Source organism: Vigna umbellata, chromosome 8 (assembly GCF_029865625.1).
Source record: "Vigna umbellata cultivar VRB3 chromosome 8, Vumbellata_1.0, whole genome shotgun sequence".
NCBI lineage: Eukaryota > Viridiplantae > Streptophyta > Magnoliopsida > Fabales > Fabaceae > Vigna > Vigna umbellata.
In genome coordinates, this window is record NC_142172.1 from 21,224,107 (window position 1) to 21,252,053 (window position 27,947).

Below are 27,947 nucleotides of genomic sequence, written 5' to 3' on the forward strand. Positions count from 1 at the left end.
ATGAATTTGATAGGATTGAAGATGATTTGTATAAACAAGCTAGTGAAAACATTCCATTCTTTGGTGATGATATTGTTGCATTAACATACCTAGCTTGGGAAAAGGAAATTAATGACATGCATTCATTCATGGTGAGAAAAAGTAAATACGAATCCTTCTATTCTAGAGATAATAAATCTTATATTCTTAGTCTTTACACTTCTAGTTTTAAAAAGCATGCAAGAGAGTGGTGGGATGATAGGCAATATCATGTTAAGATAGGTAGAAAATATCCCATTCATGGTTGGAATGAATTGAAAGCTTGTATGAGAAGAAAGTTTGTGCCTCGAGAAATTGAAAGAAACTTAGAACTTATGAGAGAGCTTATTAGAAAAGGTGAGTCATTCATTCAAAATATAAGTGGGTTCTCTCGTAGGGAAAGTGAGTTTCTAGGAAAACTTAAAAGGCTATGGGAAGAGACAAGCAAATATAGAATTGAGAGATTAAAAAGAGAAAAACAAAAGCAAGAAGTAAGAGAGAAAAGAAGAGAGCAAGAGAGAAGAGAAGAGGAAGAAAACAAGAGAAGAGACGAGGAAGAAAGAGAAAGAAGAGAAGAAGAGAAAAGAAGAAAGAAAGAGAGAAAAGAAGCACAAAGAAGAGAAAAAGAAGAAGTTGAAAGAATAGAAATGGAAGAAAAGAAAAAGCAACTAAGGGCAACATCTCCTCCTACCCTAGAAGCTAGATTCTTAAGGGGAGGTTTTCTATCCTTTCACTTTTCTCCATTTATATTTGAAATTTCCAAATTTCACTTTTCTTTCAAAGACTTTGCGACTCCATCCTTAAAAATGTTATCACTTTCAACACATGCAAAGTCACAACTTGGGTTATGGATACCTTTATGGTTACCAATAACTCAAGATACAAATAAAATTTCAAATGAAGAAAGGTTTCTTTGTTATATTAACATTAAAAATTTCAAAATTAGAAAACCTTCTTCTACACATAGTCTTTTATATATATTATTGGGTCAAAGAAAACTAATTAGAGATATGTTTGATGCTTATTGCAGATGGATATTTGACCCAGGAGGAACCCTTGTGAAACACCAAAAATAAGTCTTCAGAAGCACTATCAAATTTGAGGACAAATCCTTCTCAAGAGGGAGGGGATGATACAAGAAGGTCTAACACCATAGGACCCATCACAAGGGGAATGACCAAAAAAAGCTCCAAGATGAATATTCTCCTCAAGGTCAAGTACTATTTGCTATCTTTGGATGGAAAATTGGAGAACAAGAAGATATGCCAATCTGCCAAAACATGGAGAAGGGTAAAAAGGACATTTATATACAAAAAGGGGTGTACTTATCCTTCTATGGGGCTGCATTAGTAAATGTTTTTTTCACATAAAACTCAATTTTCACGTGTTTTAGAAGCCATACATGTAGCACATGGGTTCAGATCTGCAACGTGAAAATTGCTTGCTTAAAGCCTTGAGATTAATCTATAAAATCTCATAGGAAAAGCTTGTAAATCACTTTTGGATTTTTAGTAAAGAATTTCTGCTGAAATGCATAGTAAATTCCTTCTCCAAGAGTCTCTTCTTAGCTTGATTTCCATTGCAACTTCCTTCCAACTCTAGGAAGCCTTCTGAGTTGTGAATCACCTCTCCAAGCTAGCCTCCATCTCCATTCACCATAAACACCTCTCATCCGCTGCTTCACATCCTAAGTTCTTCACCAATCTGCTCCTGAAATTCCAATTATGCACCACAATCTGCAGCTGCTACTGCTACTGTTCCATTGGTTTCAGCAGCTGTTCAAGTCTCCTTGCGCCTCCAATCTCTCAGTTCTGCTCCTCTACATCTTCTAGGATGTATCATGATCATTCATCAGATTGTGTTTGAGATTGGCTGGTAGCAAGAGTTCTCTTTTCAAGGATCAAGTGGTGGTTTGAGCTGGTAGGTTTTTCTCATTTTGAGAAAGTCTAGTTTCTGGCACATGCAAGCCAAGTTATGTTTGCATGTGTTTATTTTCTTCTTCTTTTAAAACTCTGATCACATTTCTCGTCTTGTGGTTGGTTTGTTTTCCTCAACCAGTGAATCTTAGGTTTTGAGACTTTTGGTCGGTCAATAATTCATCAATAGAGTTAGATTTTTAGTCTTACCCGTGCATGGCCGCTCGGTCTTAGGTGAGTGATTGACATCCTAGTGGTTTATGATTCTGTAATAATGATGATTTTAAATTGACATCCTAGTGGTCTATAATTTTGCAATAGTATAGGAAGCTTTTGTAAAGTTTTAAATTTTATGGTTATTTTGTAATAACTGGAAGATTAACTTTATGATCTATAACTGTTCTATCATATTATTAAATGATGAGTCCTGTATATAGTTTTATGCTATATTTTTTTGGATATTACAATTCTCACTTTTAATTAATTATTATTAATATTTATAATAATTTACAAAAAAATTTCTCAAATTACGTATAGTTTCTATTCCTCTATCATCTTTTATATTTATTTATAAATTACTTTTTAACAATATTTAAAAGTCATAGTTAAAAACAATCTTTGATCTTAAATAGTTGGTTCTAGATCTAACACAGAAGTATATATTTGAAAGTATTTTTTTCACCACATTCTTAATTATAACATAATTTATATATTAAAGATATATATTTATTATCAATAAGTCTATAAAATTATTTATTTACTGTACAAAAAAAATACGAGTGTCTCTATATAATCAAGTTTACTACGAATGATTGAATATGAATTTCTCTCGTTAATTAAATGATATTCCATTAAAAAACAAAAGTAAGGAGTTTTCTTGTTTCAAAATGCAAACTCTAAAAAACCTGTACTTTAAACCCAGATGATTAAATTTGATTAATGATTTGTTAAATTTTATATTTTTATGAATAAGTAGTATTTTTTTACAAACTACTAAATCTTAATATTAATACCAACACATTGTTGATATAAATTAATAGTAAAAGTTTTATATTTAAATTATATCATACAGAAAGTATAACGTTTGGAAGAGAAATATAGTTTTTTTTTAAAAATTATTTGTAAAACAAAATCAATAAATATTCCATTAGAATAATATGAATAAACAAAATATTTGATGTTGATAATTCGAAGTAATGAAACAATGCGATATTCAAGGTGCAATTATATAATAGGAACGACGTCATCTCAGACAAATTAAATTATAAATATTTCAGTTCTTTATTTGGATAGATATAATATATCTAATCATTTTATTAATACTTTTTATTATTTAACTTTATTAATAATATTTAATATAAATATATTTTTTATTCATATTTATTAATCTATGAAGTTTGAATTTAAAATAGATTAAAAATATAATTTTGTTTAAATCACATTGATATGCAATAACTTCTATAGATTAGGTAGATTAATGAGCGGAAAGTAATGTTTTTATATTGCGGACTTAATCAATAATAGAAATCATAATTTAACTAAATTTTTAATTTTATGTACGAATCTCTAAGGTCATTACCGTCATTTTATGTTGACACAAATTCGATGAAGTTGTGACTTTGCACTTAAAGCCAGAATCCTGTGAAGCGAGATTATGCCACGTGTCCTTTTTCAAATCTTGAAGATCTTCTCTTAGCCTTGTTCGTTCTCGAGCACCAGGCTTTTGATTTGATCCACGTCAGCAGAGTCGCGTCTGCAAAAACATGCAGACTTGGAAATATCTTCGCCACGTGGCAGTTCGCGAACATTCCACACCTTCCCTTCGTCCACGTCATCAACCGCGGTCATCGCGCTTCCAACCCACCCAATATCTTTCTTTTCCTTCTCCTCTAAACTTAACGTCGGCGTTATCTGCTTCTCCACCGTCCTTTCATATTGGTCAATCTCGTTTCATCTTCACAATAGAACACGATCCACCTTCAAGACTTTTTCCCCATTTATGGACAACTTTTTTTTTGGATAAATTGTTTATCCTAATTTCGCTTTAAGGTTTAACAGCGGTTTCATTTTTATTATTATTGTTATTATTATGACGTAATGACGTAATTCCAATCTTTTGTCTAATGACTCCATAATGGCGATTTGTGAAGTTTCTCACCTGGTAATCCTCGTTTTATTTTTTGAAATTTTTGATTTGGAATGAGGATATCTTCTTCTTCTTTCTATTTTCAAATCTATTCGTTTTTGACAGTGTCAGCGATTTAGCACGAAGAATACGATGCGTCGTTTCTGGTTCTGGATGTTCATGTTTGAGCAACGATCTTGTGTGTGTACGGTTACTGCTCTGAAGTTTTGAATTTTCAGTAAATTAAATCACGGAAGGCCTCAGTAAGTTCTTCAGCTTAGTTAGGGTTTGGAAGATACTTACGAAGAAAAATTGAAGCACTTCTTGCAGGATCCATGGTTAGTTTTGAATAATTTTGTGTTGAATTTGAAGTGAATGGTCTAAGAAAGTGATTGTACGCCATTAGGGTTAGAGTTGTTGTAGAAAGGGTTTTGTTTGAGAGCGCTGTGGATATTTGGTCAAGGCATTTGCTAGTCTTTCTTGTATTCGTTGTATATATATTTTTTAACTGCATATCTAGTGATTTGCGGTTGCATTTGGGTTGGGGTTCGTGGAGATTGTTGGATGTGTGCTGTTTTTCTTTGGATGAGGACGGGTTATATTCACTGTAAATTTGGGCATTCTGGATGACAAGGGTTGTCCAGATGAGTGTCGATGGTGACAGCAAAGAGCTGAAAGAACTGAGTCAGCGCTTACGAGATGGGAAGAAGATTGCTGGCGGGGAACACGAGTTATGCGAGGGTGATGAAGTGAAATGCAATGGATTAGCCGAGGGAGTTAAGGCTGGACAGGAGGGGACTGTGGAGTCCTCTGCTCAGCAGCATATTCCACAGCCTCAAGGGGCAATAATATGTTGGGAGAGATTTTTGCATATTAGATCCCTTAAAGTTTTGCTTGTGGAGATTGATGACTCTACTCGTCATGTTGTCACTGCACTGCTTCGCAATTGTAGTTATGAAGGTTAGTTATCTGATTATAATTAAATCCTTTAATAATTTGGTTAGGTCTGAGCACCAACCTTTTAACAACTCCTGTTTGAATTTGTATAATTTTATGTTGCTTATCTTCTTTTGTATGTTTATAAGCTGTACATACGAGTGCATGCTAAAAATAGTAGACGTATTATTACCTTTGTCCTGCTAATATGATGATTGTTCATGTGTGTAAATGTTTAACTTTTAATATCTAAAAATTGGTTAATGATCCATTCAAAATCAACTTTTAAGGTCAGGTTTGTACTCACTTCTATCTATAATTTGATTATATCTTTAGTTAATGTGACATCTTCAATACATAACTTCACACTAAGAACAGAGCTTCTCAAACATGAGACCAAATATTTGTGAGTAGTTCAATAGCAAATGACATGATAGACTCACCAAATTTTGTCAGGACAAGTTCAAAAACCAGTTGTTGGACAATTATGAAGGGATTACACAATGGAGAGATCTTCACCAACAAGTCACGAGTCAACCGTACAATAGAACTTTACTCTACCTTCAACCTAAAACTTTAGGGTTATATGATGTTGGTCTTTCTCATTTATGTGTTACTCAACTTTCCCATTTCTACACAATGCAAGACCTCAACTCATATTTGAACTCCAACAATTGCCCCTTATGTTTAAGTCCCTTCCACATTGATACATTATCTTTTGAGTTAGAACATTTCTTAATCACGAGTACCGTACTGGTGACTATTACTTGTGTTGCGGTATCATAATGAGACACTTGTATGAAACTTTTATCAGAAAGACTTTCGACACTTGTTCCATATCGTATTCCATATCGTATTCGATTAAGTTGGTCATTGAGATGAACTAGGCTTTGATACCACTTTACAAAGTAGATTTAGGCCGAGCTTGATCTTACAAAATCAATTTTTGAAGTGAAGTTTGTACCTGTTTATATACTAAATTTGGGTATATCTCTAGTTAACATTGGATTTTCAACACACTCTCTTATGTTGACGATTGGACATCTTAAGTGTGAGACTAGATATTTGTAAATAGTTTGATTGTGAACCTAACAGTCGGTGACACTATGGACCCAACAAACATTGCTAGAATAAGATGTGACACTATGGATCCAACAAACACTCGTAGAATAAGATGTGATACTATCTTAAGAAGTGAGTTTTAGGCATGACTTAATGTCACAATATTGACTTTTAAGGTAAGGTTTGCAACTACTCATACACTAATCCGGCCATATCTCTACTCAATGTGGAACCTCCAACAATACTCAACACTTGTAGGACTACATTGATGTTTTCTCTCTTGTGGCCAAATGGCTTTTGTTAGACTCCTATTACATGGTCGTTATTCTTTGTTTTTCCTTGTTTCAACTTGATATAAACATGCTTATGCTAAACACACAAGGGATATTTTCTCCCAATCTTCTCTATTTCTCACACTCATATTTTCAGTCTTAAGTAATCCTAGCAGGTTTGTTGGCCTATTGTGCCACATTCTATTTGACACGTCACAAATTTCTACTTTCATGCTTGAGATGTTTTGTGTTGACATGAGGGGGTGTGATAGAGATCCTACGTTGACTAGAACTATGATTGAATTATATTATTTAAGTGAGTGTAGACCTCACCTTACTAGTTGATTTTATAAGGTTGAGTTAGGCTTAATCACGAAACTAATTAGAGATCTTTGTGGATCACTGTGTCCATGAGTAAAAATGTTCACACCCACCCTTTAGGCTCTTTTTGAAAGGATTAGTGATAAAATTGGTCGTGGAGTATGGTGCCACTTTACTACCATTTTGTTAAGAGAGAAATTGGGAAGGAATATAATGGATTATGTGTATTGAGTACACATAGAAGTATTCTTATTTATAAAGATGAAGAAATAAAATAGTAGCAAGCAAAATCAATATCTGTTAAGTTTAACTCAACTTTGCAATATTGATTTTTAAGGACTTAGAGAATTAAACTGTAAAATAATTCTAGAGGGCTTGATTGATCCCTTTCATAATCTTCTATTTAAAAAAATAAATTGATACACTTGAGATTGAAAGTATAAAATAATTCTTGATGGCTTAATTGAACCCTCTCATAATCTTCTATTTATAAAAATAAATTGATACAAGAATACATGATAAATAGGTAACTCTAGACACAATATAATCATGATAAATAGGGAATATAATCATGATAAATAGGGTAAATATTCTAACACTCCCCCTCAAGCTAGAACATACAAATTGTATGTAATGTACCAAGCTTGGAATAAATATACTCACTCCAACAAAATGAACTTGTCTTGAATGTCGAGACAATAGACATGGTAACTTTGGCTTCGAACAAGATGCACATATGCTTCAGACCATCAAGAGAATGTCTATAAACAAAATTGGACTCACAAACCAGCATAACCAAAGAGACACCTCATAAGCTTATGGAGAATAATATTGGACAACCATGAAACTTTATCTAGCATCATGAACCTTCAAATAGGATGACTTTGACAAAGTTGATTTCCATCAAAAGTGAATGATGAGTGGTAGACAACGACAAACTGCAAAGACTAGATTGCCATCAAGTAAGGATGGGGCATGCATGGCTAAAAGCGACAAAAATGCAGGGACTGTTATCCCTGACTAGTTGGGGCCTGCATGGCTGAAAGCGACTGCCATCTCTGACTAATTGGGGCCTGCAGTGGCTGAAAGCGACAAAACTGCAGGGACTGCCATCTTTGACTAATTGGGACCTGCAGTGGCTAAAAGCAGGGACTGTCATCTCTGACTTGTTGGGGCCTCTGACTAGTGTCTAACTAGTGGCTGGAAACATACTCCCCCTCACTACAGTGACTAAATTGCCATTACTGACTGAGGGGGCTTGTAGGGACTAAATTGCCATCACTCACTGATGGAGCCTGCAGGGACTAAATTGCCATCACTGCCTAATGGAGCCTGCAGGGACTAAATTGCCATCACTGCCTGATGGAGAAACTACAAGGACTGCCATCACTGACTGACGAAGTGATGGGGGCTTGCAGTGACTGAAAGGACAAAACTGCATGGACTACCATCATTGACTGATGGGGCATGCGGTGGCTGGAAACATATTGCAGTGGCGGGAAACATACTCCCCTCACGCCAAACGACGAAAATGACGACACAAATCGTGAAGGTGAAAAATCATAATAGTCTCTAGCATTGACTCTCCTTGGAGACTTGTAAATAAATTACACAAGCCATCAGAAACATCACAGCTGCTACAATATGCAAAGCTAAACACACATTAAAGAGGCTAAGGAACAATGCTGAAACAAAGAATACTTTTCTTTCTTTTGGTCCAGCGAGACGAATGGCAACGACAACCAGGGATGGGTCGCGCTCCTCGATGCGCACAAAACCCCTAACTTCACCAGAGAAAACGAGACGGCAGCGGCAACGGAGGTTGAACAAATGTGGCGCATGTGGCAGTGCTTGGATGAGAACTAGCCCTCGACACAGGCATGGTTGACCATGGCTGAAGGAGGCGATCCAGATCCATTAGTCGTCGGAATAAACTGTGGCGGTGGTCGGTGGCGGGCATTAGCGGACAACGTCGGAATGACAGTAAACAGAGGTTGATGGTGACAAACTTATGTGGACAACTCCTCATAGTGGAAAAATAGTGCCAAGTGGACAAGGACAAACAACGCCAGGCAACGACAAACGACACCATACAACGACAAACAGTTGCGGACAACAACTAGGGTTTAGAGACTAGATAAAAACAAGAACATGACTGCTCATTGAGGTATTTAAAAAAAGATGAAATTTTTAAGGATGAAATTTTTAAGGCTGCTGGTGGCGGCGCTGGCCACCGGCGGCAACAAAGACAGAGTAGGAAGAGACTCAGACAACCTGCTCTGATACCAACTTGAGATTGAAAGTATAAAACAATTCTTGAGGGGTTCATAATTGAACCCTCTCATAATCTTCAATTTATAAAAATAAATTGATACAAGAATACATGATAAATAGGGTAACTCTAGACACAATATAATCATGATAAATATGGAATATAATCATGATAAATAGGGTAACTCTAGACACAATATAATCATGATAAATAGGGTAACTCTAGAAACAATATAATCATGATAATTAGGGTAAATATTCTAACAGATACAAGAGTACATGATAATTAGGGTAACCTTAGACATAATATAATCATGATAGGGTAACCTAGATATAATATAATCATGATAAATAGGGTAACCTAGACACAATATAATCATGATAAATAGGATAGTCCTAGGCACAATATAATCATGATAAATAGGATAAATATTCTAACATAAGGTAAGGTTTGCACTTATTTATATACCTTAATTTGTTTATATTTGTTAAGAAGTGGACTTTAAGTCTAACTCAACCCCACAAAACCGACTTGTAAGGTGAGGTTTGTACCCACTTATATACTTTAAATTGGCTTATCTCTAGTCGATGTAGGACTTCCAACACATCCCCTCATGCCGAGGTATATACATCTCGAGCGTGAGACTAGACATTAATGATGGTCTGATAACGGGTGGAACAATATGTCTACACAAATCTTGCTAGGATAGGCTCTAACCTAGCTCTGATACCATGTTAAATATAGTGAAAAATATATATGAGATTAATCTTCCTTTATATTGAATATACACATAGGTTCCTCTATTTATGATAGAAGAAATATGGGCTAAACCCAAAATATAAATAAGAAATAATAACAAACTAACTAAAGATAAAAAATAAATATAAAATAAAGATAATATATCTAACACTTCCCTCAAGTTAGTATATGTACCAAGCTTGTTACTAATATAATCCCCTCACAATAAGAATTGAATGTCTCAAGCATGAGACAAGATATTTGCGGGTGCTGGTGGCATGATAAAGAGTAAGATAGATTCTGATTCCATCTTAAAAAGTATATTTTAAGCCTAACTCAATTTCACAAAATTGATTTTTTTTGGCAAGGATTGCAACAATTTATATATTATAATTTGATTATATATCTAGATGACCATGTAGGATCTCCAACAATAAGAAATATTTTGGTAAGATATTCCTTTTAAGTCATATCATATTTAGGCTATTAGGACCAATGAACAAACCTTTTAATGGGATAGAAGGGTTTCTTAAAAAAATTCTTTTAAAGATGGTGGGTTCACTAGGCAAACACTTTGGTAGCATGTTGAGAAGAGAGAAATTGAGAAGAAATATAATGTATTCACGTGTATATACACATGTACTCTTATTTATAATGAATTCATGTGTATATACACATGTACTCTTATTTATAATGAATTCATGTGTATATACACATGTTCTCTTATTTATAATGAATTCATGTGTATATACATATGTTCTCTTATTTATAATGAAGAGATACAATACTAGGAAACAAAATCAATATTTAATAGTGAGAAATATTTAATAAGATATTTTCCGATCAAATCATATTATGTCTTCCTATTTAATATAATCAAATCATATCTTGAAGAGGCTCCATGTGTATATACGTATGTTCTCTTATTTATAATGAATTCATGTGTATATACATATGTTCTCTTATTTATAATGAAGAGATAAATACTAGGCAACAAAATCAATATTTAATAGTGAGAAATATTAAGTTATTTTCCGATCAAATCATATTATGTCTTTCTATTTAATATAATCAAATCATATCTTGAAGAGGCTCCATGAGTTTTTTAATTGGTTGTAAAAACATCTCTACATGAGTTCTCTCTTTTTGAAGTAATATTGCCCTTAATTTATTATAACTAGGAGGTTGGTTGCATAAGAAAATACTTTCCTATAACAAGGATTTCATGCTAGATGAAATGACAATCTTGCAGATTAAATGATTCTACCAATTTCATAATCAAGTTGCTTTCTACCTTGCATATTAAACACAACATCTATAGTTTTTCTCCTTTTCGGATCAACATTACCATTGTTTTGTATCCATTGGTGAGGATACTGGGTTGAGGAGACGAATTTTGTTTTTAACTTCTTCAATGTAGCCTCATTGTCCAACATCTTGAATTGTTGAGTTTGGCATTTGTTACCTTTTCACAAGCTCCAATCCCCTTCTCAAAATTTTCAACAAGTGTTCCCTCACTCTAATGTAAGATCTGTTAAATGTTAAATCACAAAATTTGCATTTAATTTCTTAATTTCCACCACCAGAACCACGTGCAGTTATTATCTTTGTAAGATATGTCCATAGACGCTTAGCATCGTCATCTTGTTCCTTGGCTGGACAAGAACTAGAAGGTTGGGAACACTCATCTCTACTATAATTTCTGACAAATAAAGGAACACGATGCATCCAATTTATGATAACCGATGACACCTAAACCTAACTGGCTCTCGATACCAACTTAGAATTGAGAGAGAAACTGAAAATATTTTATTATTATTGTCTTCTTCACCCTAATACACATACTACCCTATTTAAGGGATAGTTGATCAACATAAAAACAAAAAACATAAGGCTCCTAAAAAGCCCACGCTAAAAAGCCCACTAGAAAATACATTATATTTCAACAAAAATAATGATAACCAGTTTTATACATTATATTCCTAAAAAGCCCACTAGAACGAGATACTTTATCTTGCTTTTTGCTTCTCCATGTTACCAGACTATCTCCAAGAAACACACAATACCCAGAAGTAGATTTTTTGTCAGTAATAGAACCTGCATAGTCAGCATCAGTATATATCTTCATAGTCAATGTGTCTTCTCTTTTGAATAATAGCCCCTTTCCTGGACTTGACTTCAAGTATTGGAGAATTTTGTCAACTGCTTGCATGTGGCTCTCTCTTGGATCATGCATAAATTGGCTTTGTCTGTATCCCAAGGAAACCATTGCTTTTGTAAATCTTTCAAACCATGCTCTAGGGGATTGCTTAAGACCATACAATGCTTTCTTCAAGAGGCATACCTTGTTTCTTTCATTTTTCACTTCAAAACCTGGAGGAATCTCCATGTACACTTCGTCATGTAGATTTCTATGAAGAAAGACATTCTTCACATCCAGCTGGTGTAAGTCCCATCCAAAATGGGCAGCCAAAGCGAGAATAACTCGAATTGTATTCATCTTTGCCACTGGGGCAAATGTCTCCTCATAATCAATCCCATATGTTTGGGTATATCCTTTTGCCACCAATCTAGCTTTATATCTTTCTGCTGTACCATCTGCCTTATGTTTCACTGTGAATATCCATGTACACCCTACTGCCTTCTTGTCTCTTGGCTTATCAACAATCTCCCAAGTTGAATTTCTTTCTAATGCATTCATCTCTTCTTTCATGGCTTGATTCCAATGTTCAAGTTTCATGGCCTCTTGGATTGAGGTAGGAATTTTTGTGGCATAAATGGCAGCAATAAAACTTCTGTGCTTATCAGAGAGATTGTTAGTGCAAACATACTCAGAAATAGGATATTTAGCACATGATTTTCTTCCCTTTCTCAATGCAATGGGTAAATCCTCAATAATACTTAAGGGTAAATTCTCAGTAATTCTTACCTCCTCATTGATATCTTCAGGGATCCTCACCTCCGAAGTAGACAATTTTTCTTGCTCGAGAGTCGAAGTGAGTTGTTCTCTTTCACATTTTTTGCCAAAAAATCTGTTTTCTTCCTCACTATGGACTATGGTAGCTTCATTGCTCAAGTCTTGGGCATCCTGCAAAGACAAACATGGTAATGACAAGAAGGAGAGTTCATCCACTTCAAGTGCTTTCTCCCCCTGAAGTGGTGGACTAACATAAAAGGATTGTTTCATGAAAGGTGACATCCATGGTGATAAAGACGCGACGACTCTGAGGATGATAACATTTGTATCCTTTTTTATTAGAAGGATACCCAATAAAGACACATTTAAGAGCTCTGCGATCTAATTTACCACGATTAGGATGATGAGAGTGAACAAAAACAACAAGAAGGAAGAAAAGACAATAAAGACTCTATAGGACTAATGCCATTTAAGATACGAGTGGGTAACCTGTTGATGAGATATGTGGCAGTTAACACAACTTCTCCCCAGTAATTTTTTGGAACAGACATTTGAAAAAGAAGAGCTCTAGTTATTTCAAGAAGATGACGATTCTTTCTTTCTGCAACTCCATTTTGTTGAGGGGTGTTAACACAAGTTAGTTCCTGAACAATACCATTATGAGACAAAAAATTGAGAAATTCATGATTCACATATTCAGTACCATTATCAGACCTGATTCTTTTGATATTCTTTCCAAATTGATTTTGGACAAGATGGAAAAAATTAACAAAAATTTGAAAAACTTCGGATTTATTTTTCATAAGGTATGTCCACGTGACACGAGTACAATCGTCAATAAAGGTAACAAACCATTTGGCCCCGGAAATAGAATCTATGATAGGACCCCAAACATCATAGTGAGTTAAATCAAATGGAGAAATACTCTTTTTGTGACTAATAGGATAAGATGCACGATGATGTTTTGACAATTAACAAATATCACATTTAAAAGACTCAACAGACTCTTTGGTAAACAAGTGGGGAAACAAGGACTTGATAAGATTAAATGAAGGATGCCCAAGCCTTTGATGATGTAACCAAATTTGAGATTTTGCCCACGTCTCAGATGTAGCTTGTTGACTCATGATTTTTGTGTTGCTTCGGTCATTAAACACTAAAAAATACAACCCACTCTGCTCCTTAGCAGTTAAAATTGTCTTCCCTGTGGCAAGGTCCTGAAAAACACAATAAGTTGGAAAAAATGTTACTGAACAATTTAAGTCCTTTGTGAGTTTTTGCACATAGATAAGACTTTTAGCTAATTGAGGAACATGTAAAACATCCTTTAATACAATAGATGAGTCCAAAATTATATTCCCAGAGCCGCATATAGGTATACCCTAACCATTCGCAACTGTAATAAGATGTTCTTTATTTCTTTTACCATATGAGTCGAAGGACACACTGAAGGGTGTCATATGATCAGTTGCACCCTAATCAAGGATCCAAATGCCTTGAGACACATGATCAACAATATTGAGACAAATCTTACCTATTATGGATAGAGTACATGATCCAAAGGGCTTACTCATTAATTCATCCATTGCTTTCAAAAGAGTAATTTTTACTTCAGACATCCCGTAGAACGCAACCAGGAGTCTCCAAGACGATGACAGGGTATGAGTCACACCGAGAAAAAAAGGAGCAGAACTTAAAACTCAAATCTACTCAAATATAGGCCAAACGGGTCATCACCAACCCTAAAAACAGACTCAGGAGGCTCCGACGACTCTTCTGTGGCGGCGACGGCGAGTGGGTCACACCGAGAAAAAAGAGAAAAACTTAAAACTCAGATCTACTCAAATACAGCCAAAACGAGTCGTCATCGACCCTAGGAATAGTCTCAGGAGGCTCCGACGACCCTGTCTGTTGCGGCGGTGTTCGGCGCACCTTTCTGCCCTATCAATGACCCCAACCGGCGACGGTGGCAGGGGCTGTTGTCGGACATCGGCGGCGGTATGACTTGTTGCAGCGGAATCGAGCCCAGGAGCTTTGACACCAAGTTTAAAATAAGACTTGTTTTATTATTCTCAAATCATAAAAAATACATTCTCATACTCTCTATTTGTAATAATCTAGTTCTCCTAAATAGGAAAATAGGAAAATAGGAAAACTAGGAAAACTAGGAGAAATAAAATAAAATAAAAGATTATGTATCTATTTTCTCTAATTAGGAAGATTTTAAAGATATTATCTCAAATTACAACAAAATAAATATATAATTATATTGAAAATTTATATCCTAGTTCCTGTAAGTATATGGCATAAAAGCAATCTGTTGTCACGCACAGGATTATTACATTATACAACTATGGTCCCGATTTTATTCATGGTAAAGTAGAAACAGCTACAGGGAAAGGACCTGGTTGCCCCTAAATATAGAGGTGCTCTATTGGACTCCTTTACAATATAGGCCAAGCAAGCATGTAAAGCCTGCCTGACTTTAGTTTTGAAGAGTTCAGTTTCTGTTGTTATGTTTAATTATTGTAAAGCAAGCTCTTATGTATCGATTGACTAATAATTTTTAATATAATTCTGTGACGAGTGTAATACTGTTACATGAGAGCTTAATGTGTTTTTGTTTTTTTTTTCAGTTATTGAAGCAGCTAACGGATTGCAAGCTTGGAAGATATTGGAGGATTTAACCAATCATATTGATCTCATTTTAACTGAAGTGGCAATGCCTGGTTTATCAGGCATTGGTCTTCTGTACAAGATTATGGGCCACAAAACTCGGAAAAATATTCCAGTAGTTAGTAAGTTTTTCCAAGTGCTTGTATATGTTTTGTTTGAAGCATTTCTTTTTCTCATCACATACCGTAAAAGAGCTACTCTTTTCTATGGCTTCTAATGAAATTGGTCTGCAGTGATGTCATCTCTTGATTCTATGGGTTTAGTCTTTAAGTGTTTGTCAAAGGGTGCCGTTGACTTTCTAGTCAAACCCATTCGAAAGAATGAGCTCAAAAACCTGTGGCAGCACGTTTGGAGAAGATGTCACAGTGTAAGCTGATTTGAATTTTTCTTTCCTCACGCTATATTTTTTATTTCCTTTTCTTTATGGCCAATAATATGTATGAAGATACAAGCAGTCTGTTGCCTTTGCTAAATCTATGGGCTAAAAATACTATGGTAGGATTGATGTAAACGCGAGAGTTACTGATTATTACTACTACCATTAGTATTATTATTATTATTAAATAAATGTCCATGGATTTTTTCTCAATGTCAATGTAAGATTTGTGATACTTTATTTCATGCTTAAAATTGTCTATTTCATATGATGTGGGCCTTTGTTTACTTTGTCAATTATGAGCATTGCAGTCTAGCGGGAGTGGCAGTGAAAGTGGAACGCAAACACAGAAGTCTGTTAAATCAAAGAGTCTTGAGAAGTCTGAGAATAATTCTGGGAGCAACGATGAAGATGATAATGGAAGTGTAGGCCTGAATAATGGGGATGGAAGTGACAATGGTAGTGGCACTCAGGTATAAATTCAGTATTTTTTGAAAATCACGCATGCATGGATCTTAAGGGTAAAGTTAGATTTTACGGATCTCTTTTATTTTTATTTGTCAATTCATACTTGTTGAAATATGAGTGTAAATATTAAACAATATAGATATATAGATTGATTGAATAATAAATATAGATTTGTTTGTAATATGTCCCTAAAGTTAAGGGATTGGGATGAAAAGTTTTATTTCTCGAGATTTATTTCCTTTTATTGGGATTTCATTTTTCCTATAAATACCAATGTTTGTTTTTTTTTCATATCCAGAAAAGTATCCCATGATTATTTCTTACTGCCTATACATTTTTTCACATGGCATCAGAAAGCTAAGTTTTTTCCCCGGTGTCTTTTTTACCCCTTGCAGTCTTCATTTCCATTTTATCTTCAAGAGGGTGCAATCCTTCATTGCTGCAATTTCATCTTAGCAACCCTTATTGCTGTTTTCTCTTTGTAAAATCACCCATTACACAACCAGTTGCTGATTTACATCTCCATGATGTCTTATTCTAGTCTTTTACAAAAGACGGGTGAACTGAGGCATTAGAGCTCCCTACGCAGCAGATTTATACCAAAGATTTAGGTTCTCTCAAATTTTTCTTAGGCATTTGGCTCTGGAAATAGAATCTATGACAGGACCCCAAATTAAATCAAATCGAGAAATACTTTTTTTATTACTAATAGGATAAGATGCATGATGGTGTTTTGACAATTGACAAATATTACAATTAAAACACTCAACAGACTCCTTGGTAAACAACTGAGAAACAAGGACTTGATAAGACTAAATGAAGGATGCCCAAGCCTTTGATGATGTGACCATATTTGGGAATTTGCCCATGTCCCAGATGTAGCTTGTTGACTCATGATTTTTGTGTTGCTTTGGTCATCAAACTCTAAAAAATACAACCCACTTTGCTACTTAGCTGTTAAAATCGTCTTCCCCGTGGCAAGGTCCTGAAAACACAAGAAGTTGTAAAAAATGTTACTGAACAATTTAAATCCTTTGTGAGTGTTTGCACAGAGATAAGACTATTAGCTAATTGAGGGACATGTAAAACATCCTTCAATACAATAGATGAGTCCAAAATTATATTCCCAGAGCCGCATATAGGTATACCCTGTGATAGGTTTCTGAATATGAAACCTATCCAACTCCAAGTACACACACACAACAAGAACTCTGATGGCACAAAGAAAGAATTTCTGTATTGCTATTCAATCAATGTACACGTATAATAACCCTTAGGGAGCCTAATCCCCCTCCACGGGATATTCCTGTCTTTACAAAAGAATTCCAAGCTAACTCGAAACAGAAGTACATCAACTCTATTTATATGAGCTTATTCCCGCTCCCCCTAACTGTAATAGTTAGGCTTCTAAAATACTTCCCGGTTACCCCCCCCCCCCCCCTAACTCTTCTTTCTCCTCTCATAAACCTATACTCTATCATCCTGACCATTCGCAACTATAATAAGTTGTTCTTTATTTCTTTTACCATGAGTCGAAGGACACACTAAAAGTGTCATATGATCAGTTGCACTCGAATCAAGGATCCAAATACCTTGAGACACATGACCAACAATATTGAGACAAATCTTACCTTTTGTAGATAGAGTACATGATCCAGAGGCCTTACTCATTGATTCAACCATTGCTTTCAAGCACTCGAGTTCCTCCTTATAAGCTTTCATATCAAGATCTGGTGGTGGTGAAGGACTAGATTGTGTTGGTGGCTTCTGTTAGAATAATTATTAAGTCTACCTATGATTAGTATAGCAGGGCCTAAAGTAGGTAGTTGTGTGTTGGGTTATCTATAATGATTGTTCCTAGCAGTCTAGGACAATCTCTTCATCTTCCATCCATCTATTGTGTCAGTTTTATCTATATAAATAAGAGAATTGAGAAGGGTCTAACAAGCCCTTCAGAACTATTTTTCTCAGTTTTAGATCTCAAGTTGGTATCAGAGCAGGTTCATCCTGCTCTGGTTTCTGTCCTAGGTTGTCCACCAGCACTGTCACTGCTGTTTGCATCTGTCCGGTGCTGTTCGCCGTTGTCCGCGGCTGTCTCGCCACTATCTGCAGCTGTCAACTGCATTTTGTAGTTCTTCAACTTGGTTGTCCGCCACCTCGCATCTGTCCGCTGCTGTCCACCGCCGTTCGCCACAGTCCGCCGCCGTCTGCCGCCGGCCGCCGTCACTGTTCCGTCCGGCGACCACTGGATCTGGTTCGCCTCTTCACGCGACAGCCAACCCCACCGGTGGGTTCGCCTGATTCTCCTCCATGCTCCGCCACGCGCCGCCTCTTTGTGCGCTGCGAACAGGCGCGTGCTGTCCACGCGCCGCCCTCTGCTCACCCGAAAGTCGCCGCGTCACCTCCATAGCTGTCGCCCTCTGCTCCTCTGTCTGTTCTGCCCCTCAAAATATTACTTTGGCGTGTCCAGAAGCTCCCCTTTAAGAAAACCCTAAGAAACCCCCTAGGGTTTTCTGGTTCTTCACGGTTTTTTCTGGTTCTTCACGGTTTTTCTGGTTCCTTCTCCTCTTTTTATCAAAGAATGGCGTCTGGAAGTGCTCTTTCTTTCTCTGGAAGTCCCTCAAATATGGGCCAAACGGGACGTCACTGACTTTTTGGTGCCATGTATATCTCATCTTCTAGATCACCATGAAGAAAAACATTTTTAATGTCCAACTGGTAAAGGGGCCATTGACGAATGACAACCATAGCAAGGAAAATACGAACCGTACTGGTTTTAGCCACAGGAGAAAAAGTATCACAGTTGTGAAGGCCATAAACTTGAGTGTATTCCTTAGCTACTAGACGAGCTTTGAGAGGATCAATTGTATCAGTAGGACCAACTTTAATAGCATAAACTCATCTACAACCAACAACCTTCTTACCAGGTGGAAGGGACAAGGTCCCAAGTGCCATTGTGTTCAAGTGACTACATTTCATCAACCACGGCTTAGCACCATCTAGGATGACCAAGTGCATCATGAACATTATTAGGAACCTTAATGGAAGATAAAACAGAAGCAAAAGAGAAATATGGAGAAGACAAACAATGATAACTCAAAAACTTATGAATAAGATATGGATTACGAGTAGAGCAAATACCTTTCTGAAGAGCAATGGACAATTATCATTTGAGTCAAGAGAAGGTGAGGAGGATGAAGGATCCATGGTGAGGGAATCTGATGGAGGAGTATCTAGGTCTTGAGAATCTTCAGTGGTTTGAGTTTGAGATCATGTCCGACGCTGATATGTGAGAAGAGGTGGAGGAACAATGTCATTTGCATTGAGTTTGAGGTAAAGAAGCAGGAATAACCAAGGGATCACATAATGGTAGGGGAAACATTTTGTTGAGCAGATGAACGATCCTCCATAGACAACAAGAAAAAGGTGTATCCTCAAAGAATGTGACATCAACAAACATATAATATTTCTTGGTGGAGGGAGAATAACATTTATACCCTTTTTGAACATGAGAGTATCCCAAGAAAACACACTTAATAGCTTTTGCAGAGAGAAACATTATGAACAAAAAAAGTACACCCATGTGGGGAGACACGATATTGAGTGTCGTTTGGAAAAATGATAGAGTGGGGAACTTTATTCTCAAGAGAGGAAGAAGGTATCCTATTGATAAGGAAATAGACAATGAGCATTGCCTTAATGATGAGACATGAATATTATATTCAACATTAGGGAGCGTGCAGTTTCAATAAGATGTCTATTCTTTCTCTCTGTAATGCCACTTTGTTGTGGAGTGTGGGGACATTTTGACCGATGTAAAATTCCTTGGGAAGATATGAATGAAGAAAATGTTCCAGAGAAATATTCCTTAGCATTATCATTTTTGAGGATTTTAATTGTCTTCCCAAATTTGTTCTTAATCTCATTAAAAAAGGACATAAATATGGACAAAAGTTCAGATCATTCTTTCATTAAATAAACCCAAGTACATCTAGAGAGTTCATCCATGAAGGTTACAAAATAATTAAAACCAAACGAAGTAACATGACTTGGTCCCCAAATATCAAAGTGAATTGTTGAAAAAGGAAAAATACATTGTGTCTCATACCTTTTAGGATAGGAAGATCTAACATTATTTCCTAACTGACAAGACTCACAATGTAAGACTTAAATGTTTTTGAGACTCCGAACCATCATCTTCCACTTGGACACACTTGGGTGTACTAAACGATCATGCAAAAGTTTTGGGAATGAAGTTGTAAAACATGAAACTGAAGAACTAGGTTTTAAGAAATAAAGTCCTTGAGACTCATGTCCTTCTCCAATTAGACGACCCATACCATGTTCTTGTATAACAAAGGAATTAACAATAAAGGTTATAGAACAATTTAAGCAACAAGTCAATTAGGTCAAGGAGATTAAATTGTAAGGACAATGAGGAATATACAAAACATAATTTAAATTTAGTGAAGGAGATAAGGAAAGTTTGCCAATTCCCTGATATGCCACTTTGGATCCACTGGCAACGGTAATAAAATGAGGAATTTTCGGAGAGAACATGGAAGAAAATGAAGGAATGTTACCAGAGATATGGTCTGAGGCACCTGAGTCAAGAATCCATAGACTATGACCTTCCACATATTGGATATGTAGGCAGTTGACACATTTGACATGGAGGAGGATTGGCTAAGATTAGAAGATTTTCCAAACTTGTACCTTAAAAATTCTTGGTACTCTTCATTTGAAATTCTGGATTCTAGATGATCAGATTTAGAAACTTGAGCAACTTTGTCTGTCTGGATAGCCATGTAATGCATTACATTTCTCTTGGGTATGGCCTATTTTCTTACAATATGTGCATTGAGGACACATACTACGACCACCACGTCCTCCTCGGTTACTTCTGCCTCCTCTTCCTTGTGGTGCTACCATAGCTGATGTTTCAATACCATCAATTGAATTCTTGTTGTTTACTAATGTAGGCACCCGAAGAAGTCGAGTAACTAAGTTGTCCATTAATGGGACTTGATCACTAGCTAAAATTTGATCACGAACATGATCAAAATCTAAGTACGACCTTCTTAGAATGAGGACCATGTAAAACTTATCAAGCTTCTTGTTGATACCTTCTAAAGAATCAGTTACAGAGAAATTCTTTAACTCTTCTACAGTAGCACGAGCCTTTCCTATGTGAGCGACCATATCGTGATTGGCTTGTTTGAGGGAAGTCACCCTTTGAGTTGCATCAAAGAGATGTTGTACACACATAGGGTTCTCTATTTATAATAGAAGAAATATGGGCTAAGCCCAAAATACAAATGAGAAATAATAACGACTAACTAAAAGATAAAAGATATAATATATCTAACAATTAGTAAAAATATCTCCTATCTTTTTCCAAAAAGAGGAGCAAGTTTTGTAAGGTCTCGTAATTTCTAAGACCTTGCCATAGGACAATGCATAATTGAAAGTCAAGCTTTTGCCACTTAGATATTTCTTCATCAGATATAGTGAAAACATCTTGTTCAAGATGATCATGATATCCTTGACCAAGAAACCATAACTCCATGGAAGAAGACCAAGTTAAATAGTTTTTCAGTTGAGTTTTGCAGAAGTAATGGTAGGAGTAGTAGATAGAGAAGGTGTTCCACGAGTCAAGGTCAGCTCCAAAAATTAGTCATCTTTCTGAAGCTACTCCTGGCAAGGGCATCTTTGTTCCCGAGTTAGGGACAATTCAGAAATTAGTCGTCCACGAGAGTTTCTCTTGTATACAATATCAGAGGAGACAAAAGCAACCTAACCTAAAATTATAGTTAGGAAAAAATTCCTAAAATGCATAATGACCATCATGGTTTTGACATTAATAGTAAATTAATTGTTAATGTTGTTTGGGACATGTATTATGCTATTCAGGGTACGTGTAAGATCTTGTGATGTAGACAATTGGACTTATACTTTAAGTAATGTGCTTTTTCTAATTTTGGGTACATAAATGTCGTTTCTTTTATGATTTTTTGTTTCAAATTTGAAAAATATATGACCAATTTAGTCAATTGACCCAACCCGACTATGTTTCATGGTGTTGGGTCTTAAATTAGATTGAACTGCCTAACCTTAGCCACTTACACATTCACAGTATAGTATCATGTTCATTTTGTATCTACATGTAAACCACCTACGCCAGGGTGTAATTAATCTTACAGCCATGTACATCAGAAAGTTGATTATTTCTCCTTAAATATAACTGATACACATACTCAAATGAATGGTTTACTTTGGACGCAACCTGTTAATTTGAAAGTTTTATATTTTACGAATTGTAATGTTGTAAAAAATCTTTTTACATTGAGTAGGAAGTGTAGCGCATTGTGTTTCACTAATTTAATGCAAAATAAGTGGTTTATGTAGTTGCTACTATCTCACGAAGCCCGTTATGTGCCTTGTCTAGTCTAAAGAGAGAATGCCAATCTGGCAGCAGGGGAGTGAGAATTCTTTACAGGAGTGAATATAGGGAAAGAGGTGGGAATGGGAGAGTAGGAAGACATTGTGTGACTTGGAGAGAGGAGGGAAACCTCTAATATAGTTGTAACTCTGGAGGAATTGTGCTCTCGTTAGTACTTTCTGATAATTGTATAATACACCTAATTTTGCATTTCTCTCTGTTTTTTTTTTTCCTGTGATTCTGCTTGTGGTGTTATATGAGACTTGCATGAGATGCTGTTTTCACTTGTTAGTTTGTGAAAAAGTAAAGGGCTAGAAACCTTCATAATTTTACTTGTCATTCATTAAAACATCACTAAATTCAAATATCTTAGTGAAGTAAACAGTTAAACAGCAAACACCACAGAAAATTGTCAGCGTACTTGGATGGGACTAACTGAGACAGTGTTATTGAGTGGAGGTCATGTTCTAATTCCTGTAACCAAGAGCTACTTGACAAGTTCTTTGTTTTCTTCTTATGCAGAGCTCATGGACCAAACGTGCTGTAGAAGTTGATAGTCCCAAACCTGTCTCTCAGTGGGATCAAATAGCTGAGTGCCCTGACAGTACTTGTGCTCAAGTTGTTCACTCCAATGCTGAACTCGGTGGGAACAAGGTGGCTTCCCTAGGTGCAAAGGAGTGTTCAGAACAGAAGGAACAACTTGGTAAGGCCGAAGTGTCTTGATCTTCATGTCACTGCTTTAACTTTCTCACTTACAGTCAACCAAATTGTATGTGTTTGACGATAATGTCAATTTTATGATGTGTTGTTGAGTGAATTTTTTCATGGCATTAATTGTATGTCCTATCTTGCTTAGGGATTTGTAGAAAAAAATTTCTTCCCTAGCATTGGATTTAATATTCTCTTCGTTGTTTTCATTATGTTGTTCTGCTTTCGGGTTTGCCTTAGGTACCCTTTTTGGTAGCACATGATTCTTTAGAACATAGGTTAAATTCCCTGTAGGTGACATTCATTTAGGAACCAGTCTCTATGAGAAAAACTCAAGTTCTAGACCCTTTAATGTGGGTACTTGATTGTCTTTTGCTAATAAAAAAGGGTGTAGAGGTTAGTTTTGTTTCTTATTACATTTCATACGTATTGATCTCATTCGATTAATATGTGTAACCTCTCCCCTAAGTGTGGGTTGCCAGCTGTTCATACATGCATTCATGTACTTGTTGCAGATTATGTAATATGCATGTACATTTCTTTTGGGAAGATTTATTTTATTTTTCCCTAGACAATGTGAAAGAGATGGTGAGAGTTGATTCCCTAAGTGCGGGTCGCCGGCTGTTCATGCATTCATGTTTGTATTGCCCATGCTTGTATATGAGTATACCTTTATTTTGGGATGATTTATCGTATTTAATTCTTTTCCCTGGAAGAGATGAAAGTTGACTCAATAGAGATATTGACTTCATGGTCAACTATATCAATGGGGTTCCAGTCAAAACTGCAGGTTCTAAACATAGCAATGCACCTGATGCCGGCCCCTCTAAATCACTGGACCTTAATTGTGAAAATCAATCAATCAAGCTAAGGTGCAAAGGTTTATCATTGTCTGAAGCCATTACTAGCAGTTCTGATTATCAGATGCATAGTGGAGAATTTGAAGCCTTAAATAAAAGGCTGAAGTCCTCAGATAGTGAAAATAAAGGTACTAATAATGATGAAGAATTGCCATCTCTTGACCTTAGTTTAAAGAGGCCTAGAGGAGTTAAAGATACTGGTATTATAATTCAGGATGATAGGAATGTCTTAAGACGTTCTGATCAGTCTGCTTTCTCAAGGTATAATGATACTATGTTACTGTTTATTTTTTTGTTGTTCTGAATTCATTTTAAGGTGGATAACTAACTGTTTAACTGTTAAAACTCGTTTGCTACAGGTACAATGCAGCCTCTAACGCTAAGAAATCTCCCACTGGATGTGTTGGAAGCAATTCTCCCTATAATAATAGCTTAGAAGTTACAAAGAAAGATTCATCTCATGATATTCAATCTCATTCAAGCGGCAATCTTCCTAACCAAAATTCAAATGGTGCTAGCAATAACATTGATATGGGTTCCACTACTAATAATGCTTATGCTAAATCTGCAGTTATAAGTGAGCTAGCAGTGGCTTCAACCAAATGTTTGTACCCAACATCCGCTTTCCAGCCTATAAAAAACAACCTTGTCTGTAAATCTCAACAAGTCATCTTACATAACACTGAAGATAAAGCAGCAACAATGCTGGCATTACCTAAAGTAGACAGACATAGAGATTCTGCTGCTCCAGACTTCCATCTCCATTATGAAAACAATAACTGTACTGATGACATGCACCAGCTGCCACCTGATCATGATGCTGAATCTGCAAAGAAATTGGCTACTGCTGCTACTCCACATTGTGGTTCATCAAATGTGGTAGAAGTGCTAGTTGAAGGTAATGTTGGAAACCTCAGTATCAATAGAAGTGTTTCAGGAAGCAACAATGGAAGCAATGGCCAAAATGGGGGCAGCACAGCAGTTAATGCTGGAGGAACAAACATGGAAAGCAACAATGGACTCCCTGGGAATAGTGGCAGTGGCGATGCTAGTGGAAGTAGAAGTGCCAACAGAGGAGATCAAAACAAGACTTCTCAAAGGGAAGCAGCCTTAACTAAATTTCGCCAAAAGAGAAAAGAAAGAAAGGAGAGGTGCTTTCATAAAAAGGTAACAGTCCATAGAGTACATAAGTAAGTGATTTAATATATATTGCTATGATGTAGAAACTGGAAATTATATGTTTTAGACTATATATACTTCTTTTTCCCAGTGGTTGACCTCTGTAAACATAATTCTCGAGAAAATTTCAACAAAAGAAATTGAATATAACAATGGGAGAATTCCTAAAACCCCTTTTTGCCTAACTATTTCTCACCATCCCACCCCTCAAATATATCCAACCTTCTGGTGGTGATACTATAGTCTTTCCTATCTCTATTCTCTCCATCCAGCTGTTCTTGCCATAAACAATATTCTTGAGCGTTTCTGTGCTGTGACATGTAAAGACAGTGGCACTCCCTTCAAGTGACAGTCATGTCCAGAACTAGCAAGATGTTGTCATGAGTGAAACAGCTAGCTGCCAAAATGAATTCGGGTCAAAATGTGCCGCTTCTGTGACCCAACGATCTTTGGAGGAGTGGTAGGGTGTTGCAACGCTCTAAATGGGTATGGAGGTGACTTGCTAACTTGGAGATGAATTTGTACTTTTTAACAGTTTTATATGCTCCCGCATGAGTTTATGTTAGTATTGAGATTTGATTCCAAAATCATTTCAGCTCAATTTGCCTGTGTGAGCAGAAAACTGAGCTTACAAATTAACACTATTGTTTAATAATCTTGCCCTAAACATTTTCTCCTTGGCAAAGGGTAAAGCACCTCAGCTGATGATGTTAGAGGCCTTTTCCCATTTTGAAGCCAAGAAATTTCTTGCACCCCCTCCAAATACAACATTGTTTCTCCTTTATTCTGCACATAAGACACCTTCAATTGTAATTTAACATCCTCCTATGTTTTCCTTAAAGCATTTGAGGAAAATATGATGTATATTTTCTGATTTGTGAAATATACAAAAAGAGGTATAAATAGAATACAAGGGAATAATTTTGTACACTAATCTATCCCTGAAAACCAGGGAAATAATTCTCCCAATAAATGCTCTACATATATAAGGAAATAAAACTAATCATATTTATGTTAAGTTTTATTATGGGCTGTACAAATCAGAATTGAACGATTCTGATTGATATCTGCTGATCTCCAACACTCCCCCAATCTGGGTGGTAGATTTCTATCATACTCACAGTGGATCTAATGTTTTCACGTGTTCCTTGGAAGAGCCTTTGTCAGGATGTCTGCTGTTTGTCTGAATGATGAAACATGGTCAACACTTGTAATATCATGATCACTTTTTCCTTTAATGAAGTGTCAGTCAATCTCCACATGCTTTGTCATATCATGGTGGACTGGGATCTTTGCAATGCTTATAGTAGCTTTGTTGTCACATAATATCCTAATAGCGTAATTCATATAATTCATAGGAATTCTGATTTCCTCCAGCATCCTCTTAAGCCAGATTCCTTAACAGATAAGCCTTAGCTTTGAATTCTGGTGCTCACTACTCTTTGTCACCATCAATTGCTTCTTGCTTCTACAAGTCATGGAGTGTCCCCACACAACAGAGGGGCATCCTGCCCAATCCGAGTCAGTATAGACTTCAATGCCTCTGTTTGAGTTCTTCTTGAGGTAGAGTCCTTGACCTGGTGGGCCTTTGAGGTATTGGAGGATTCTGTTTGCCGTTTTTTCATGTGGGCTTCATTTGGGTTAGATGTATAGCAACTAGCCAAGCTCACAACATATCAGGCCTAGTATGAGTTAGGTAGATTAGCCTCCCAACTAGGTTTTGATATCTATCTTAATCAGCTGGTGGACTTTCTTCTTTACCTCTCTTTTCCAGTTCTATGGGAGTATTGGCTGCCTTGCACCCAAGCATGTTGGTTTCTTGAAGTAATTCCAGTTTGTATTTCCATTGTGATACTAATAGAAATCAGAGTTTAGGAATAAATGGAACAATAGAGAATATGAAGTGTGAAAAGTAGAATGGTGAAAATTCACTGTTATTATAAAACAGAAAACTCAGAAGGTTCAAGACCCTCTGCCCAGAGCCTCACTCCTGAGAAGAATCGTAATAATTCTTCTCCTCCCACTCCACCGAAAAACCAAAACGTCTCCCCCCTCACACCCTACACCTCATAATATATAACAAACCATTTTCTCTATCTTCTAACTAACACAATTCCCTCACAAAACCACGTCACCCTTTTCTCTCCTCTTATAAACTCTGCCCCACCTATTTTTATTATCTCTTGGGTACGTATCAATGCCTTGTTCATGAACTAAAGCCTTGTCCTCAAGGCTAAACTCTGGAAACTGACTTCGAATATTTATTTCATCTTCCAAAGTGGCTTCATCTGCATTCTGCTCTCTTCATTGAACCAGTACCTGCTTCTTAGTTTCTCCTCTTTTGGTGTAGTTCCTAGTGGCTAAGATGGCCGTGGGAACTAATATTTCAGCTCTGTCATCATCTAACCTGGTAGGGAGAGCATCCTCAACCTTATACTTGCCCACCGCTTTCTTCAGCAAAGATACATGAAAAACAGGATGAATCTTTGAAGTAGGTGGTAATTTTAGACGATATGCCACCTCTCCTACTTTCTCCTCTACTTCAAATGGTCCATAGTATTTAGCACTTAGTTTATGATTAATTCTGCTCATGACCGACTGCTGTCTATTCTGTTTCAACTTCAAAAACACAAGATCTCCCACCGAAAAATGTCTTTCCCT

General features: G+C 36.3%; 1 protein-coding gene and 1 pseudogene across 2 annotated transcripts in view; one reads left to right on the forward strand and one right to left on the reverse strand.

Annotated features, from left to right (window-relative positions):
* The first annotated feature begins 3,827 nt into the window (after positions 1-3,827).
* PRR7 (pseudo-response regulator 7) overlaps positions 3,828-27,947 on the forward strand; it is a 39,570-nt gene continuing 15,450 nt past the window's right edge. Inside the window, exons 1-8 of one of the 2 annotated variants that reach the window (XM_088096260.1) lie at positions 3,828-4,095; positions 4,186-5,019; positions 15,214-15,375; positions 15,487-15,620; positions 15,941-16,102; positions 23,062-23,242; positions 24,026-24,368; positions 24,467-25,274. In XM_088096260.1, coding sequence (XP_087952386.1) covers positions 4,686-5,019; positions 15,214-15,375; positions 15,487-15,620; positions 15,941-16,102; positions 23,062-23,242; positions 24,026-24,368; positions 24,467-25,274 — 2,124 coding nt within the window. In that variant the 5' untranslated portion in view covers positions 3,828-4,095; positions 4,186-4,685. The remainder of the gene's footprint in view (positions 4,096-4,185; positions 5,020-15,213; positions 15,376-15,486; positions 15,621-15,940; positions 16,103-23,061; positions 23,243-24,025; positions 24,369-24,466; positions 25,275-27,947) is intronic. The other variant, XM_088096261.1, reaches the window with a different exon arrangement.
* LOC148194242 (uncharacterized) lies at positions 10,577-11,388 on the reverse strand (annotated as a pseudogene).